This window comes from Ambystoma mexicanum, chromosome 6q, assembly GCF_040938575.1.
Source record: "Ambystoma mexicanum isolate Mex_15411 chromosome 6q, UKY_AmexF1_1, whole genome shotgun sequence".
In the NCBI taxonomy this organism is placed as follows: Eukaryota; Metazoa; Chordata; class Amphibia; order Caudata; family Ambystomatidae; genus Ambystoma; species Ambystoma mexicanum.
Genome location: NC_090937.1, coordinates 714,448,896 through 714,466,478, shown reverse-complemented (window position 1 = coordinate 714,466,478; position 17,583 = coordinate 714,448,896). Strand labels below are relative to the sequence as shown.

At 47.4% G+C, this 17,583-nt stretch overlaps 1 protein-coding gene across 4 annotated transcripts in view; it reads left to right on the top strand.

Annotated features, from left to right (window-relative positions):
• ZNF827 (zinc finger protein 827) overlaps nt 1-17,583 on the top strand; it is an 883,430-nt gene that overhangs the window by 793,877 nt on the left and 71,970 nt on the right. For all 4 annotated transcript variants that reach the window (XM_069631232.1, XM_069631231.1, XM_069631233.1 and 1 more), the window contains one exon: nt 10,730-10,901. In XM_069631232.1, the coding sequence (XP_069487333.1) occupies nt 10,730-10,901 (172 nt within the window). The remainder of the gene's footprint in view (nt 1-10,729; nt 10,902-17,583) is intronic.

Here is a 17,583-nt window from a genome sequence, read left to right as displayed (position 1 = left end):
GCACTGCTTCTGGTGGCAGCAGCACCATAGGTGACACTGCATTAATGGCAGCATGCTCCGACACAGAAAACGGTGATGTCGATGTACTATCCATCCATGACCTGTCTCAATCCCCCTGTTTGTTTCATCCCGTACACCATGAGGATACCACGCAGGGGCACTCACAAGACGACGACTGGCCATCCCCCACAAGCCCTGTGTCAAGGCAACATGAGGTGATCAGCCCCTCTGTGACACCACCGCAAATGGCCATGGCCCAGCAGAGGCAACAGTCCCTCGACCAGGTGATCGTGCAACAGCAGCAACTGGCCACGCTCCTCAAGGACCATGCTGATGAATGTGGGGGTACCAAGGCAGCCATAGAAACATGTACAGAGACACTAAGGGCAGAAATGGAGAGAAGCACCGAGAGCCTGAGAGTACACATGGAGAGAAGCACCGAGAGCCTGAGAGTACAAATGGAGAGAAGCACCGAGAGCCTGAGGAGGGAACTGCATGCGACGTCCAAAGACGTATGTGCTGAACTTGCCGCTGTGCGCCGTGTGCTCACTGAGCTCTCACAAACCCTTAGGGACATGCATGGACGTGAGCAGGCAGAGACATCATCCGTTGCAAGTTCCGTCCAGGGCAGCCCCCAACGTAGATCTGGGAGGAACCTGCGCTCCACAGGCAGGGGTGCCCCTGATACCCGGAGAGGGGGCTTGCAATAGCGTCTGCCCACTGACAATGAGCATCCTTGGACACTGGTGTTCGGGGGGGAGGTAGGAGGGTGGAGGGGGTGTGTTGGGCTTACTTGGGTGGCGGGTCGATGGGGTGTGTAACACAATTTCACATATGCTATAAACATTTCACAATCATCCAATGAGATGTGTGGACATTGATCTTTGTGTACGAGGCCATTATAGGCGTACAGTCCATATTGTGCATGTTCCAGACACACACAGTGCCACAAGTCCCGTGTCCATGTATCAGCCACCAGGCGTGAGTGCTAGAAGCATGAATCTATGATAATCTGACGAATTTCACGGCCCTCCTGTGCCTCGCGGACTCCTTGAGGTGCTGCCACATCCCCACCCACATCATGACCATATTCAGGTGCTTGCAGTTCTGCGTCAGGGGGCATGGGCACATTTCTACGTATGCACATGTTGTGTAGCATGACACATGCCATGACCATCTTTGCAACCTTCTCATGGCGGTACAGGAGTGCCCCGCCAGACCTGCTGAGGCAGCGGAAACGACCCTTCAGTAGGCCGAATGCCTGTTCTATGACTACACGGGTACGTGAGTGGGCATGGTTGTAGTCCTCCTCATGCTGGTTCTGTGGGTTCCGGAGTGGTGTAAGGAGCCATCTCTTCAGTGGATACCCGGCATCACCTGTATGTGGACAATAAAGGATGTTTGAGGAATGACATTGCTACGTAAGCACCCCCCCCCCTTCCTGCCAGGTCATTGCCGCATCACATACCCCACATTATCATGCATGAAATGAGACTCACCGAGTAGCCAGGATCTGTTCCCTGCATGTCGCTCCATGTAGCGTGGTATTGTAGAGTTCCGTAAGACCATGGAATCATGGGTTGATCCAGGAAATCGGGCACAACAATGTGTAATGATCCTGTTTGAGTCACACACCATTTGTACATTAAGAGAATGATATTGTTTTCGGTTGCGGTACTGGGCCTCCATGGCATGTGGGACAACCAATTCCACATGGGTGCAGTCGATGGCACCAATGCAACCCGGTATGTCAGCAAGTGCATGGAATCCCACTTTTGTGTTCGTAATTTCCTGCTCCGAGCGTGGTAGAGAGATGTAGTCGTCTGCGTGCTTCAGGAGGGCATCAAGCACTTGCAATAGTGTCCGTGACAACAGTGGCTGTGAAATGCCATGCAACTGTCCGACTGTGTGCTGGTAGGTGCCTGTGGCCAGGAAGTGGAGTACAGACACCACCTTCAGTAGGGGTGGGATGGCGGTTGGGCTATCTATCATGCTGACAAGATCAGCGTGTGTCATGTCCACAATGGCGGTTATGGTGTCCCGGTCCAAACGGTAGAGGGTGTGGATCTGCTCATCAGTGAGGTTGAACGGATGTGCTCGGAGGCGTGGGATTGCGGGCTGCCTGCGTGGTGGTAGTGGCTGTGCTGGTGTGCCTTGCTGGCCCTGCCTTGCCCTCCTCCTCCTCCTGCGTCTCCTCTGTGCGGCCAGTTGTTGTAGTAGTTGGTGTTCGTCTTCTTCTTGAAGTTGGAGTACTTGCAGTGCTATCAGGTCCCCCAGGGCCAACATCGCTAGTCCTGCCGGTAGCATTTTGGAGTGGGTGTGGTTGTGGGAGGGGGTTGGGTGTGCAATTTATGTGTTTTCAAGCTGTATAGCCTCCACCTGTGGTGATTCATTCCACCTGTGCAAGCTGCAATCCCCTTTGGGCGAGCACGTCCCGCACACAACGCTGCAAATCGACGCATGGCATCTTGCTATTACAACCATGTATTTCATCCCGATGGCAGTGAGATATTGCTTCATATGTTAATTCTGCTATGGTCCCATTGTTTCACATACTATCTTTGCAGTCAGGAACAAACTTGTGAAGGGTCAGTGGAATGTAGTACTCGATTAACGGTGGACCCTCATGCAGCGCTGTACCGCGGTTCACCGACGGGCGGGGCGTCCCATTTGTGAGTGAAGCCAGTTGCCATTTTCACACACTGCCGCACTAAATGGATGGATTTGTGATTTCAAGCGGTCACAGATGCCTTTTCGACGTGATGTTGCAAATGAGGAATTCGAAGGACAGCGCTTTCGGTTTCCAGCTAGCGGCGAGGAGACGCCCACAGGTCTGACTGCAGATAGAAAGTTCTATTGTTTAATGTCCTTGGGACAGGGGCCATGCCGAGAATGCAATGATTGATATGAATAGTATGGGATGCGCAATAGCGTAGTGGAGGATAAGGCAGGACGTTCCCAAATACATGTTACTTCACAACACTAGAATTCCGGCCTGGAGCACAGTGGATTTTGCAGACTGCATTAAGCACAGATTCAATGGAAATTTCAAATGTTATGTGAGTAAATAATCAGGCGTTTTTATACCGGGATGAGGGAATGATGTATGGATGCATGGACAGATGATTTAATAGAGAGTCTGCCATGTACATGGCTTTTTGGAATCTATCAACTTCCTCTGCGCTATGTGATGCAGGGCTGCCATAGTGGGACCATCGTCTATCTGCCCTTGTTGAACCCTCCCTGTCTCGACGCGCCTTCAAACACTTGTGTCTATGCACGTTACTAATCCCATCTAATGGATTCTGTTTTAACAGACGCATGCACACAAACACTCGTTTGTAATAGTGTTTTCACCTCGATTTATATAGTTATGATTCGCAAGTGATTTTTGGGTGCGAATAATCCTTTTGAGTGGGCTAGCATGCATATGGCTGTGGATTTAGTGTGATCTTTGAAGTGAGTAATTCAAATGGAGTTCAGATGCCCATACTATTCTTTTTCGTTTCATTTGGGTGACAGGTATCTCCTCCCCTTTTGCCGCTGCCATCTGTATGCCACTCCTGCAGATGGCTTTTACTCCCGACACCTGCTGCTTCGTGTTAATCAGTGGAGCACCATTACGATCTTATGGGACGATCGCCAATGGCCCACATGCCCTTACGCAGTACTAGTGGCTAGGAGCAACATTTCGAGCTTTCAGCTGGACTAGTGCCTACCTAATGGGACGGCCCTGCGGTTCTAGGCGCTTCCATGTTGCCTTTTTGAACGTGAATGTAGCCCCTGTGTACCATGGAGGAACAGGGCGTCACACAAGAAGAAGCTGGTCATTTATTGCGGATGCAGCCCACAATTATGAGATATGATTTGGAGTTCATGACCTAATAGCTGTATGGCCCGGGTGATTTTGTTGTGCATTAAATTTTGATTATGATATTGACCGTGTAGCGTTATTCTTTGCAAGTAATGTAGCATATTCCTATTTGTGGAGCGATGTATTGTGAGGAGATCTGCTTTGGGTTCGGCCTTCTGAGTATAGTTGCGTGGTACTGTACTGGGCGCGTTTGCCTACGAAGGCCAGTAAGGTCAGGGATAGGGGATGCAATTATGTCTGTTTTGATGATGTCATGCTCATGGGAGGAGGATTAGCTTTTGTGTAACAGATGCCGGTCAGCCAGGTGGATTGGTGGAATGATGTGATTTTCAGAATATGGCTGGTCACAGGTGCCTGTGTTTGCGTGCGTTTCTTGGAGGGAGACTGAGGTCATGTCCATTGGAATAGCTTCTGTATTCGTGCCATCTGTGCCCTGCTGCTCCCATTGGCCCCTCTTGAGATGTGCCTGGCTGCTCAGTCACTCTGCCAACTTGTGTGGTACATGCTTATGCTGATGGTTGGTTTGTTTACTGGCAGGAGTACAGGGCTGGTGCAGTCTCACTCAGGATACTGCTTTGTATGTTGCCTTACACTGGTGTCAAGCGATGGGGGGCCTGTTTTTGTTTGTCTCAGTTTTCAGTTCATGTTGCTGTACTTGAAGCTTCACATGCCTGTGCTGCATCAGTACGGCAATGGTGCCATGGTTAATATGGATGGCCACTCACAAGGCACTTGGAGCCCCTACATTCATTTGTTCGTTGGCATGCATGGGTGACTTGTACATTTCACTGGTTGCATTGTGTGACTTCATTGCACCTACGAGGAGTTGTGCAATGTGGCCAGGGAGTGGTGTACAGGCACTCAGTAGGGCCTTTTACGGTTGGTTTGCGATGCCGTACTTCTCACCATGGCGGAATGGTACTTTCCGCCATGCTTGATGGCGTTAGGTACATGTCCGCTAGGGTCAGAATTCCCGTACCGTTGCGCCATGGTGGTAATTACGGTTTCGCAGTGCGCGCGTGCGCGTACTTGGTGCAGTTAGCGTTGGCGTTCACTACGGTGTCGCTAATGGCATCGTACTTTACGGTGACGGGTCATAATCGCACCGAGCGGTATTCGATGGCGGTATTGCATTTCCGCCATCGTTTTTCGATTTCCGCCAGGGTCGTAATGAGGGCCATAGTCTTGAATGAGTGCCGCTCTAAGTGTGACTTCTGCAACACTTGTTCACCTTCTGACATGTCTGTATAAAAATCATATCCAAGTGTTCCTTTGCTCCCTTGAGATGCGCCCATCTTATGTTATGCTGGCATGTCTAAAGCTGAATGGGATGGGGTTATGAATGCATTGGCAGTAAAATGATGACGCCTTCACACAGCTTGCTGGACCCAAAAATCAGTACGATACCAGTCTAGGCACGCTTCCTCCTGAAAACTGGGGAAGGCAGTTGGGGAGTTCACAGGAATAACGGAATATGGCCAGAGATCATACAGGAAACAGGCCATTCTGCCATTAAAGCAAGCTGCAGAGAGTTCGGGTGGCAGAGAGGTGTTCTCTGTGTGCATAACACAGCCAAGAAAGGGGCATAATAGGAGCCGCTGTCATTCTCCTTTTGTTGCCAGCCTGCACCCTGCCATGTCACTATTGAAGGGTGATGTGCGGTGCTAATGGCAGAGGGAGTGGACACCAGTAGGATGGCACCAGCAAGTAGGTGTTATCAAATACACACTGCCAGCAAGGGGGGGGTGGCAAAAGGGCCCCCTTCAAGGCCAATGCCTGTGGGAGGCATGGGGCTGTTTGTCCCCCCGCCAGCACCCACCCTCGTCACAGCCCTGCCCTGAGAACGCCCTTAGTTGGTTCAGGATGTCTTGCCCTACGCAAATGTGTGCAAATAATATACACCCCACCCGTTAAAAAGTCACTAGCCACCACTACACACACACAGTTCTTTTCTTTAGATCCACTCGCCATAAAGATACTGGAAACAACCGACAATTGCTCGGGCCTTAAACAATAATGAGAGAATGCATGGGTTAGATGAGGTGGTGGGTGCATGGTGGGTAGAGTGATGGAAAATCCTGGGTGGGCAGACATACAGCGACCAACAGCAGAAATTGATCAAATGAAGCTGATGTTCCAGGCATTGCTTGAGACATGTATTCAGAGGGACATGCTGTTGCTGGGGAGTGCCACTTTTGCTTGCCATTTAGAGGAAGCAAGCTCTCACTTGCAAAAGTGAATGTCCCAGCATATCTTCTGCTCAGGAAAGGAGCCAGATGCTGAAATGAAGCTGTGTTTATCAGGAATCCCATTGACGGGGCCCGGCAGAGGACAGGCTGAGTTTCTGGTTAGTAAAAAGGAATCACAGATACACTGAGCTTTTAGTACAAGAGATTTCGACATCCTGTTTCCAGCCTGGATTTAACTGCTGGGTCGTTCTAAACTCACAGGCTCTGAATATGGCCACTCAATTTAAAAAGGTTGAGATGGGGTTCCATATTAACCAAATAAATCGTGTGTTCCTTAAAAAAGAGTGACCTCGGGTGGCAGCTGTTTGTACTTCAGTGAGTCTGAGGAACAACCCTTGTGCCCCTGATATGTACTGTAAGTTGCACCTGTTACTCTCTGCACCATGGTTCAATCCAGCGGCTGTTTTGATGTCTGAAACCTGGCATGGACTCTGACACAGGAGCTTGTTCAGTACAACAGGGGCCCATGGGCCACAGAAAGGACAGCCACTCCACTGGCCTCTCCCCCTGCCTGCCTGACCGTCATGGCTCGGTTTACCCCTCTTAGCGGCTCAACCAGGAGCTGTTGGTTCTGCTGACTGACAGCATCTCCATGGCAACCCAATTGTGGACTCCTACTGTCTGCTTCACCCCAACCTTCAGACACTGATACCTGGGGCATGCTCATAAACAGTACCTTGGAATGTGTGTGTGTCTTGGAATGTACCACCAAATAAGAAAAACATATCACTCTACCAAGAAGCAAGGAAACAAAACTTGTTTTTAAAAGAATAAGGATAAGTATCTTCCCTGTTTAGGTTGCGCCACTCGCTCCTTCAAAATGGCAACTAACTTAGTAGAGCTCTCTCCGGCATCCTCCCCCCATGTTTTCGACATCCCCCTACCCAAAGGCTACTGCAGCCAACATGCCGCCTGGCCAGGAAGTGCAGGAGGCGGAGTGGCAAACATTGACAGGAGCGATTGGCCATGCTCCATCATCCCCTCTCCCTGAACAAGCTCTTTTGAATCACTTACCTGCCTGTTCCCTTTATCGCACAAGAAATCCATCGCTTTCCACCTCATTTACAGATCACCTAACATGAGGGACTCTTTCATCACCGGCAAAACCCAACTTACTTTCCTCTGTCAAAATAGCACATTCACATAATGTCTTTCTCTGTGATTTTAACGTCCAAGAGCCACAGGCCGAGAAGCACACTTAAAGCATGCTTTTCCCACTGACCTGTGTCGTGGACCTTAAGCATAGTGAGCTGTCCCCCACCCACAACAAAGGCAACACCCTAGACATCACATCATCATCCTCATCACCTGGGCAGGCCCTATCCCACTTGACTGGTCTGACGACACCGCTATCCCACTATTGCTCATCCACTTCACTAAGTTCTGCAAAGGTCAGGCTAAATGCCCCCTCGCTCAATGCCGCTCATTCAAAACCTTTTCGGTCAATGAGCTAAAAGCAAACTTTGCAGACGTCCCCACATCACAGAATGCCTCGGGCCTCCTAGAATTATTCAACTCTGCTATGAATTTGGTAGACACTCATGCCACCCTAAAAACCAGCTGCACCTTGGTCCCACCTCCTAAGCTTGTCTCCAACTAATGCTCAATCAGAGCCCTAGAGTAATGGTGGCACAAAAACCATAACGCTCGAGACCTCACAAAACTGAAATCTCTCCATGTCAACAGTAGGATTCTGATTACAGAGGCCAATACTGCTTTCTACTCCGTCACCATTGGGGCAGCCTCTACCAGGAGCAAAGTCCTCTTTAGTAAAGCAGTGTACCAAACCCTCACCCATCCCTGAGATACCAGCAACTCAGGAAAAATGCAACAGAATCAACACGTTTGATAAAAAAATTGGCAAAATCCAAGAGAACATCAAATCAACTTCCCACAGCATTAGCGTCCCCTGCTCCAGGACGCACACAACCCTTCTGGACCAAATTATTTCCTTCCACTGCCAGCCCCGAGATCTCCTGAACATGATTGCCTCCCTCAAACCTACTTCTTGCTCTAACAATATCATTCCAGACTCCATCATTAAATAATTGGTGGGCCCCGGTCCTCTACATGTTTCTCAGCATCATTAATGACTCCCTCCCAAAAGAGTCAATCCTGGACACCCTCAAGACTGGCCTCATACAACCTCTTTTTAAAAAACCAACCCTAGATCCAGATGAACTGGCCAACAACCGAACTGCTTGTTTATTGGCAAAATCTTGGGAAAAGTAGTTGCTACACAAATACTCGCCGAAATCAAACATCTTCACCTCCTAAATGACTGTCAGTCATGGTTCTCCCCCAGGTTTTGCATTGTGACAGCCACCATTCAGGTGGTGGATGATGATCTCCAACTCATAGATAAGGTCTACTCATGCCTCCTCATCCTCCTTGACATCTCGGCTGCATTCGACACCATGGAACACCACATCCTCCACCCCCTCCTTGCCCAAAGGATGGGCTTCTGTGGCGCTGTCCTGAATTGGTTTACCTCCCACCTCTCTGGCAGATGTCAGGCTGTCCAGATGAACTTGTTGCATTCCATTCTAACTGACTCCAGTCCTCCAGTACCCCAAGACTCCATCATCTCAATAATTCTTTTTAACCTTTACATGGAGCCTTTGGGCACTCTCCTCAAAGATCCCAATATAGGCATTCACAAATACGCAGACAACACTCAGTTGTGCATGAGAATAAATAGCGCACAGGGCTTCATTCGTCTCTGTTATTACCTAGCCATCATCCAATCCTGGATATCAACTGCCTGTAATATGATATGGCATTTATAACACGCCTATACACAAGCCTACCTCAAACTAAACCCATCCAAGACTGAATTTGTCCACATTGGCCGCCCGCTAAACAGGAACTTGTCCATCAATAGCTCAGCAATATGCGCCTAGAAGGATTTGAGCCACAACTCTTGGAATGGGCAAAATCCTTGGGCTTCACCATTGACAGCAGCCTGTCCTACCAGAAACCCATAGCCAAGAAGGCCCAAATAGCCTGGTTCTGAATATCCACGCTTCTTAAAATCAACCCCTTCATCCTGCTGCAGTACTTCCGGACTGTAGTGCAGAACCTTGTGGTCTTGCACATCGATGGACACGGCTCCCATCTGCTCCCCTAAAATCAGTCCATCCCGCTGCAGCATGTCTTATTATCGGTGCACAGAAATTTGACTGAATCACCCCGTCCTACGCGAATGATATTGGCTTCCACTCCAGGACAGGATAGTGTTCAAGACTGTATACATAATCTACAAAGCAGTCACGAGTAACACACCAGTGCACCTGGTGGCTAAGCTCCACATATCTGGTGGCACACACTCTTTGCACAGCAAATCGACCAACTGGCTTGATTCACAACCCGTCTGCAAAAAGAGGACCCACAAAATATCCTTCTCGTGTCACGCACTCATCCCTGGAACTCAATCCCTGGCGTTGGCTCGGAATTACTCCCACTATTCTCCAATTTCGTAAAATCTCTCAAAACATGGTTGTTTCAACAACACCTGACCAAAGACTAATTCCAATGGACGCACATACACACACACAGACCTCAACTCACAGTGCTGCACTATTATTCAAATATTGCAGTCCAGATACTGGCTACCCACACTCTCTGGTCTGCGCTTTAAACAATAAAATGAAAAATTCACTCCTTATACATGACAAAGCAGGTGACTGGCACCATGCCCCCTCCCTGATAGGTAACTTTACGAGCTCTGGCAGCAAACGAAGCTCACTCTAGTCAGACCTAAAAACAAATATTCCATTCAAAAGTAATGTATTCAGTAATAATAAAAAAGTAAATTAACGAAATAATCCCTAATACTTCATTTTTATAAAAATTATTTCCACTCATTATACTATGTTTTAAACAGAACATGTTAAAATGGAGGTGGACTTTCGTCCCTGAGCACCACAAACAGCCATCCTGGCCACATTAACAACTGGACGCTTCTGCTATTTCATCACTTTTTTAAAGCTACAATGTGTGTGCTTCTCTTAAACTTGTTCTTTTATTTGTCAGAAGCCAGATAAACAGATGCCGTAGGTCTGTAGACTGCCTGTGATGTACGATGCGTGCACTTGCTCAAATGTCAATTGGTAATTACTTTGAATTATGTCCTTTAACAGTTCTTTTCACTTGATGCAGGTGGCTTAGCTTTAGAGACTAACTCCACATTAAGCTTGCACTCTTCATTTTTACTGGCTTCCTTTTAAGTGAACACTATTTTCTATACGTTATTCTCACTATAGGTTATTTTGTAATATCTGTATAAGAGCCCGGAATAAAATAGCCCTACCATACATAAAAAGGATATTGCACGTCACCTTAGAGCTTCCTGGACCTTCCTGACCTTATAAAGGAACTCGACCTTCGTGTTCCTTCCTCTATTTGGTCACAGAACTCCTCGGTGACTTGAAATATCCTTATAACAGACAGTAGGGGGTACTGTATCCCATGTATCGTTATTCTAACTGTGTACGCCATATCCATTAAACAATCGTTTTATGTTGTTACCCCGCTCTTGTCCTCAGTCGTGCAATCATGTTATATATAATATGCAACTAGACACGGTGCTTTCTCTTTGTTCCAGAAGAGAGAAAATACAAATGCCATCTGTGCCCGTATGCGGCCAAGTGCCGCGCTAACCTGAACCAACACCTCACCGTGCACTCTGTGAAGCTGGCGAGTACCGACGCAGAGGACATTGTGAGCGCGGTCATTTCTGACCCGGGGGATGGAAAGAAGCACTCTTACTTCTACAGGTAAGGAACTAGTTCAGAGCCCCAACCAGGGGCCTCTCAGCACAGCTCTGTCACAAGCAACATATATGGACGTGTGAGGGAAAGGGACATTGTACCCTTGCAGGGGGCTATGAATGCATTTATCAAAGCCATTGTCCTGTGTATTTAAGTCTTGCTGAGAAATGTGATATTCCAGGGAAAGGCCCAACAGTGGGATTTGAAGATGAGTCATGGGCTGTTGTAGGCACTGTTTCCCATTTTGGTGGCCGAAAGCCATGTGGTGAGTTGTGGCTACTGCCAGGGTGTCCACCCACAGGGAGAGTGGCATTGTATTTCTTGCTCTGGTATGTGTCCAGGAATTAGGCAAATGCTGGGGACTCAGCCAGGAGGTACTACTCAAAACTTGCTTCTCCGGCTTCTGCTCCTTGCTTTCTTGGCGCCTCCCTACTCAGCTCCAATCATATGTCCTAATTTCTAGAACCAAGCAGAGAGCCAGTAGTGGTTAGGTGGAAGATGTGCGACGGGGGACTTCTTGGAGTGGCAGACCTCGCTCGCACAGAAGGACGGATTGGGATCTGGCAATTACAACAATAACCAACGCAGGAGATGACCATGGCTCTTGTCATGTCCACTTCATGAGACATTTAACAAAGGCAGGAGGCGCTTCCGCATGTGATTTTCTTGTGGCGTTCCATAATTGAAGGGGAAAGGAAACAAGCCACTGCAAGTAATACCCGCTTTTTTAGCAACTGCCACCAGTGAGGGGGAGACAGCCATGATTGTAAGTAGTGGAAGCTAGCTCTGCTGCCACTGCTCCTTTACCTGCCTCCTCACCGTGATATCAAAAGGGTGATCTGGTTCCACACTAGGCATTGCCCCAAGGGATCAAGTGAAATCTGAGGGGAAAAGGCGTGGCCAAAGTCCAGGCACTGTAGGGCAGTGGTATTCAAACTTTTTATGCCGAGCCCCCCTTGAGTAAAAATGTTGTTGCCGAGCCCTGTCTCCCCCTTTGAGTAAAAACAGTGCTGGTGGGCCCCCCCTAGATGTCATTTCTATTTTCCATTCAAATCTGTCACCGTACTCCCTTTTGGAAGAGCCGCGCGCCCCCCATACCCCAGACACCATTCATGCCCCCCCCGCAGGGGGCCATAGTTAGAAGACCACTGCTGTAGGGGAGAAGCCTGCGCAGTGACCAAGCGCTCCTCTTGGTTAATCCAGGTGCCTTCCGACGGCACCGCCTCAGCAGGCAGTAGCTATTCAGAAATATTGCACATGCTCTGTCCTATGTGGTCATGACCTGTGTCCTCTGTGGTGAGGATATATCAGGCTGAGAAAAGTGCAGTTTTTGCTCCTGTTCCACAGTAGACTGCCTTTGATGAAGTGGCTTGTGATCTGTCAGGAATGTTTCATTGGAAGACTGCCAAGCTGCTGGTTTTCTTGAGAGAAAACACACACACACACACACACAACGCGTGCATGTGCACTGGCCACTGGGACGAGTGATCATATTGCCTCAGAAAATAAAGAGCCATCCTGCCCCTGAGCAGGGATTCAGAGCAAGCAGGCTCCTGTGGCACCCACAGTACCTGTGACCGGCTGCAATGAGTGGAGAGCCTTGTCCACGCTACTGCGAGATTATATAGCCAGTCTTTGCTTTTTTGTTACGTTTTTTTAAAGCTATCCAGTGTTTCGTTTGTTTTGCATGGTTCGCTATGCCACTCCCTCTCCCAAAATGAACATGCACATTTACTTTGCACCTCTGACCGTGCACAGAGAAATGGTGCATATTCCCTTCAGGGAACCAAGCGTAAAAACACATTTAAAGGACATAAATCTGGCTAACATCCGGTTAAACGCTTAACGGGGACAGCCCACAGTGCCCCCCCCTCCACAGACTCAGGCTTCATCCACCACACCAGTCATATTGGACCCAAACTCCTATCTGCACTGCCGTTATTCCTCCACCTCCCCAAGACCCAACCCCCACACCCCCATATTGTGGTTTCCCTGAATATAAGGAGGCAGAACCAGTTGTCAAAGGTGGAAGTCACAAATGCTGCAGCAAGCTTTATTGAACATCAAGCCAGGAGTTTCTTCACCACACCTCAGGATTCTGTGCTGGGTGTGGCTTCCTAAACTCCTCCCCGTCAGCGTCCAGAGGACCGTGCCGGGTAGACCCCTCTCTCCCTAGTCATTCTCTCTATACGCTTCTTTTTCTTTTCTTTTTCTCATTCTATCCTTCCAGTCATTATTTTTCTTTCTTCACATTGGCCCTCATTACGAGTTCAGCGGTAACCATGCCGCTTTTGGCAGCATGAATGCTGCTGAAATCGCGTCTGGGTCCGGGTCCTCGGAATGAGGACCTACCGGGCCATTCCGAGTTCGGAAGGCCAGGTAATTCCTCCCTCCAAGGACCCAGACACGGTCCTTCCCCATTCCCATTTCAGCCCCCATAGGGCTGAATGGAAATGGGAGAGGGAGCAAACAACGGGCCATTACGAGATGGCCCGTTGTTTGCTCCTTCTTCCCCTCGCGGGACCCAGTAAGCACACCTGGTTTTCCCAGGCGTGCTTACCGTGTCCCACGATGGGGAACTCGTAATGCAGCGGTACGGAGTGAACGGTGCCGGAACCTTTTACGGCACTGTTCACTCCGTACCGCTAGGGTCGTAATGAGGCCCATTCTATCCTTCTAGTCATTAGTTTTCTTTCTTCACATTCTATCCTTCGTTGTTAGTTGTCTTTCTCATTCTTTCCTTCTTTTCATTAGTCTTCATTTTCCCTATTTCTTTAATTCCCTCACTCTGTGCCCCTACCCCCTTCTAACCCATCCCCAGTTCTGCCATTCCCAAGTATCTTCTCATTTTCCCAGTGCTTTTTTCCCCCTTCGGTTCTGTCCAACCCCCCCCCCACAATTCCCTTTCTCAATTCTTCCTATTCCCCAAATACCTAGTGTTTCCTCCCCAATTCTTTCTATGCCCCACATCTTAGTTCCCAATGCTTTGCCTGCCCCCCAACTCCTTCCATCGCTAATTAATTCCATCCCTAGTGCCCCCATTCTCCAGCTCTTCCAATACCGCAATTCCCAACTCTATTCACCACCCAATTTATTCCAGTCCCAAATTCCTTACTCCCTCAATGGGTTTCCAATCCCCGACTCCTTCCCATTGCCCGACAAAATTTTTTTTTTTTTTTACTTGTGTTTAATCAAAGGAAAAATGATTCTTTCAAGAGTGTAATGTTACTGGTTGGCTTCATTGTTTTGTTACTTTCTACAAATCTACGTAACTGAATATCTTGTCGTTTTCTTTGCATTTAATGTCTTTTGATTTAAGATTTAGGTGGTAGTGTGCAGTCCCTCGCACAGGGAAAATCTGTTGGTCTGGGTTTCGCTATCTTACTAGCTACTGTTGACCCTTAATTGCTATTTGTCTTCGTTTCTTGATGTGCGTATTCCTACGTGGAAACCCCACTCCATTTGTTAGGTGCCAGCTAGCTGCATCCTCACTTGAGATCTGGCTGATCTGCAGAAACGATAGTTCTATGAGCTTGACCATTGCCACGGTCCATCTGGTGGTCTCTCCTGAGATTAGTCTGTTCCAAAGTTCGTCTTCCTCGGCCATCCAGGGGTTTAATATGAGTGGCTGGAGGTATACTCATCTATTTTGTTTAGTTTTGGGGCAACGCATTACCAGATGTTTCAGTGTTTCTGCTTGATCTTGATTTTTACATAGGCGGCATCCGTTTGCAATCATTGGTGCGTGAATGGCCACAATTTCATGTGTTAACAACAAATTTAGCCTTGCTTTCAGAAACACGGTTCACTGCCGTTTGTTCAGAAATTTTGCGCAATAGTTGTGTGGGCTTTTAACCTTATTGAAAGTCGGAGGAAGGTGTGCCAATAGTTTGTTCGCGGTTGCTTTCTCAATGGTGGCAATCCAATCCATCTCGTCCATTTTGCGTTTCACTCTGTCAGGATTTTCTTTCAGGTCATCTTCTGAGCACGCTATCTGACTTAACGTCTCTTTTTGCCTTTCAGCCCATTTTTTCAGTGTCTTACATGATCCTGTTACGATCTCTTCCAAGATGATGTTATATATAGGAAGAGTGTCTGCCATTATGATTTTTCTATATAGTCTCATGGAACTTTGGTCAACCGAGGATGCTAAAGATACCAGACCCAGTTCACGTCTGATAGCGGGCATTAACGTCGACTTCGGCAGACCCAAGACCACTTACCATACATGGCCTTCAAGTTTGTTCCCGAGGGACCGAGGTTTATAAAGTGATGCTTCCATTCCATGGATGAGTGACGGTACCACCTTTGTCTTGTAGAAATTTATGGATGGAATTAGCGAGAATTTTCCAAATTTGTAGTCAACTGATCTTGTTTGAGACATTAACCATTTCACCTTGTCCCACAGCATCTCTTGCGGCGCTTTGTCACTCGCTGAGCTGTCAATTTTGACTCCTAAGTATTTTAATTGCTTTATAATTTCAATTTTTATTTTTTAGAGGAACCACTTCTGTTGTCTGGATGTTTTTCTGGCTGCTTTCTCTAAAATTAGAATTTTCGTTTTTGTTTTGTTTATTTCCAGATTGTTCTCATTGATATATCCCGCTAGGTTAACTAATTTTCGTTGTAGACCGATTTGGGTTTGGTCTATAATGATGACATCATCTGTGTACAGAAGTCTTGAGTTGGTGGTTTTCCCTATTTTAGGGGGGGGCGCCCTGATTTCAGATTCCACAAGTTGGTAGTCTCCGAGAAAGGATATGAAAAGTGCCAGGGCTAACGGACATCCCTGTTTTACACCTCGGTTTACTGGAATCTCCTGCGACAATGTACCTTGTGTATTCAATTTGACTCTTATCTTGGTTTCAGAATGGAGTGCTTTTATAGGTTCAAGGATCGATGTAGGGCATTTCCAGTCAGTTAGTTTCGACCACAGTTTTTCTCGGTCTATTTTGTCGAACGCTTTAGAAAGATCCACAAATGCGAGGTACACCTTCGGTGCTCCTTCCTTCACCTTAGCTTTCAGTATGTTTATGAACATGATGTTAATGGCGGTACTGCCGTTTTTCTGAAATCCTGTTTGAAAATTATTTCTCGACGGGGCATTTTTGGTCCAGATCCTAAAGTGATCCAACAGGCGTGTCGCATAGATTTTACCTATAATATCCAAAAGAGGAATCGGCCTGTATCTCTGTAGTCTTCTCTGCACCCTTTTTTGTATATTGGGACAATTGTCGCTTTCAACCATGTTTCTGGAATCAATTTTCTTTTACCGCATTCCGCGAAGATTTTGCTGATTACCTCTGATCACTTTTTAGGGGACTGTTTCAGGTCCAAGTTAGTCAGTCCATCCGGGCCTGGTGCTCTTGATGTTTTGAGTTTCCGGATCGTTATTTCGATATCCTCTGGATTTTATAGATCGACCCAAGTGGTATTGGTAGCCCGCTTCGTACTTGGTGCAGATGACATCGGACCGGCAAATTGTGTCACTAAGTATGTTGACCATTTTTGTTCAGACACTGCGTTCGAGAGTTCCGTGGTGGAAGAGCTGTTCATCATTTTAATTAATGCCCAGAAATCACCATATTTGTTGGTGCTCAATTTTCTCATCATTTGTTCTGTGTCATTTTGGTATAATGCTAATCTGTGGTGCTTCATCCAGCTTTTATAGGCCTTTACTTCTATTTGCCATTTTTCTCGATCTTCCTTGGAGTTTGTTTTTCTAGTTATTCTCCTTAGTTTCCGTACCTCTTTTCGTTTCTCCACCACTGATTTGTCATAAACGTGTTTGCATTATGTCACCTTGCTTTTCTGGCCTGTCGCTGGAATTCTGTATGCCAGTAGTATTGGGAGATAGTTAGGTCTTTGTTCGATATTTCTGTAGCCGTCTGCTTCTACAGTCTGCTCATAGGTGGCTTTAATTTTCAGTACGTCTGCTTCTGACAGACGAAGCTGTGATTGCTGGTTGTTTACTTCGATATTGGCTTTATAGATCTGTTTTTCCAGTCCCCTTCCTTGCCATGCGCAATACAGTAGGTTGTGGTCACTGTGTGCTGTTCTTTGGACATTAAAGCTTTGAATAATCAGCATTAATCCTTTGCTGACAAAAATGTAATCTAACGTGGCTTGTGAATTCAGACGTTCCCAGGTAGGGATGGGATTTTGTTCCGGGAACAAGGTGGCGATGTTATAGATATTTCTCGATTTGATGACCGTATTCCATGCCTTTCCTCGTTCCACTGATGCTTATTTTACTCTGTGCTCTATCGCCTCGTCGAGATTTACATTACAATTTGCATTGAAGTCGCCACATACGATGATTTCCATTTTTTCAAACTCTATAGATCTGGTCAATTGTTTCTCCCATTTTCACACAAAAGGCCTTTATTGTCGTACGTTGCGGATTCCAGTAAGTGTTTATTATAGCTAGGTGATTGACCTGTTTCCGCACTGGAACTGACGTTTGTTGGGTCCATGTTGTCAAGGTGACTAACATTTCATAGGATTCTTTCCATTTTCTTGGTGCCGTTAATCCAGTGCCTGTTCTGATGGCCGTTAGCAGACCTGACGGTCGGCCAAATAGGCCTTTGACTGCTGCGATATTTCCACCATGAAGCCATCTAAAGAGGGTTTGTCCGCCAGCCATGTCTCTTGTAGACATAATATATCATAAAGGCCCAGATCCACG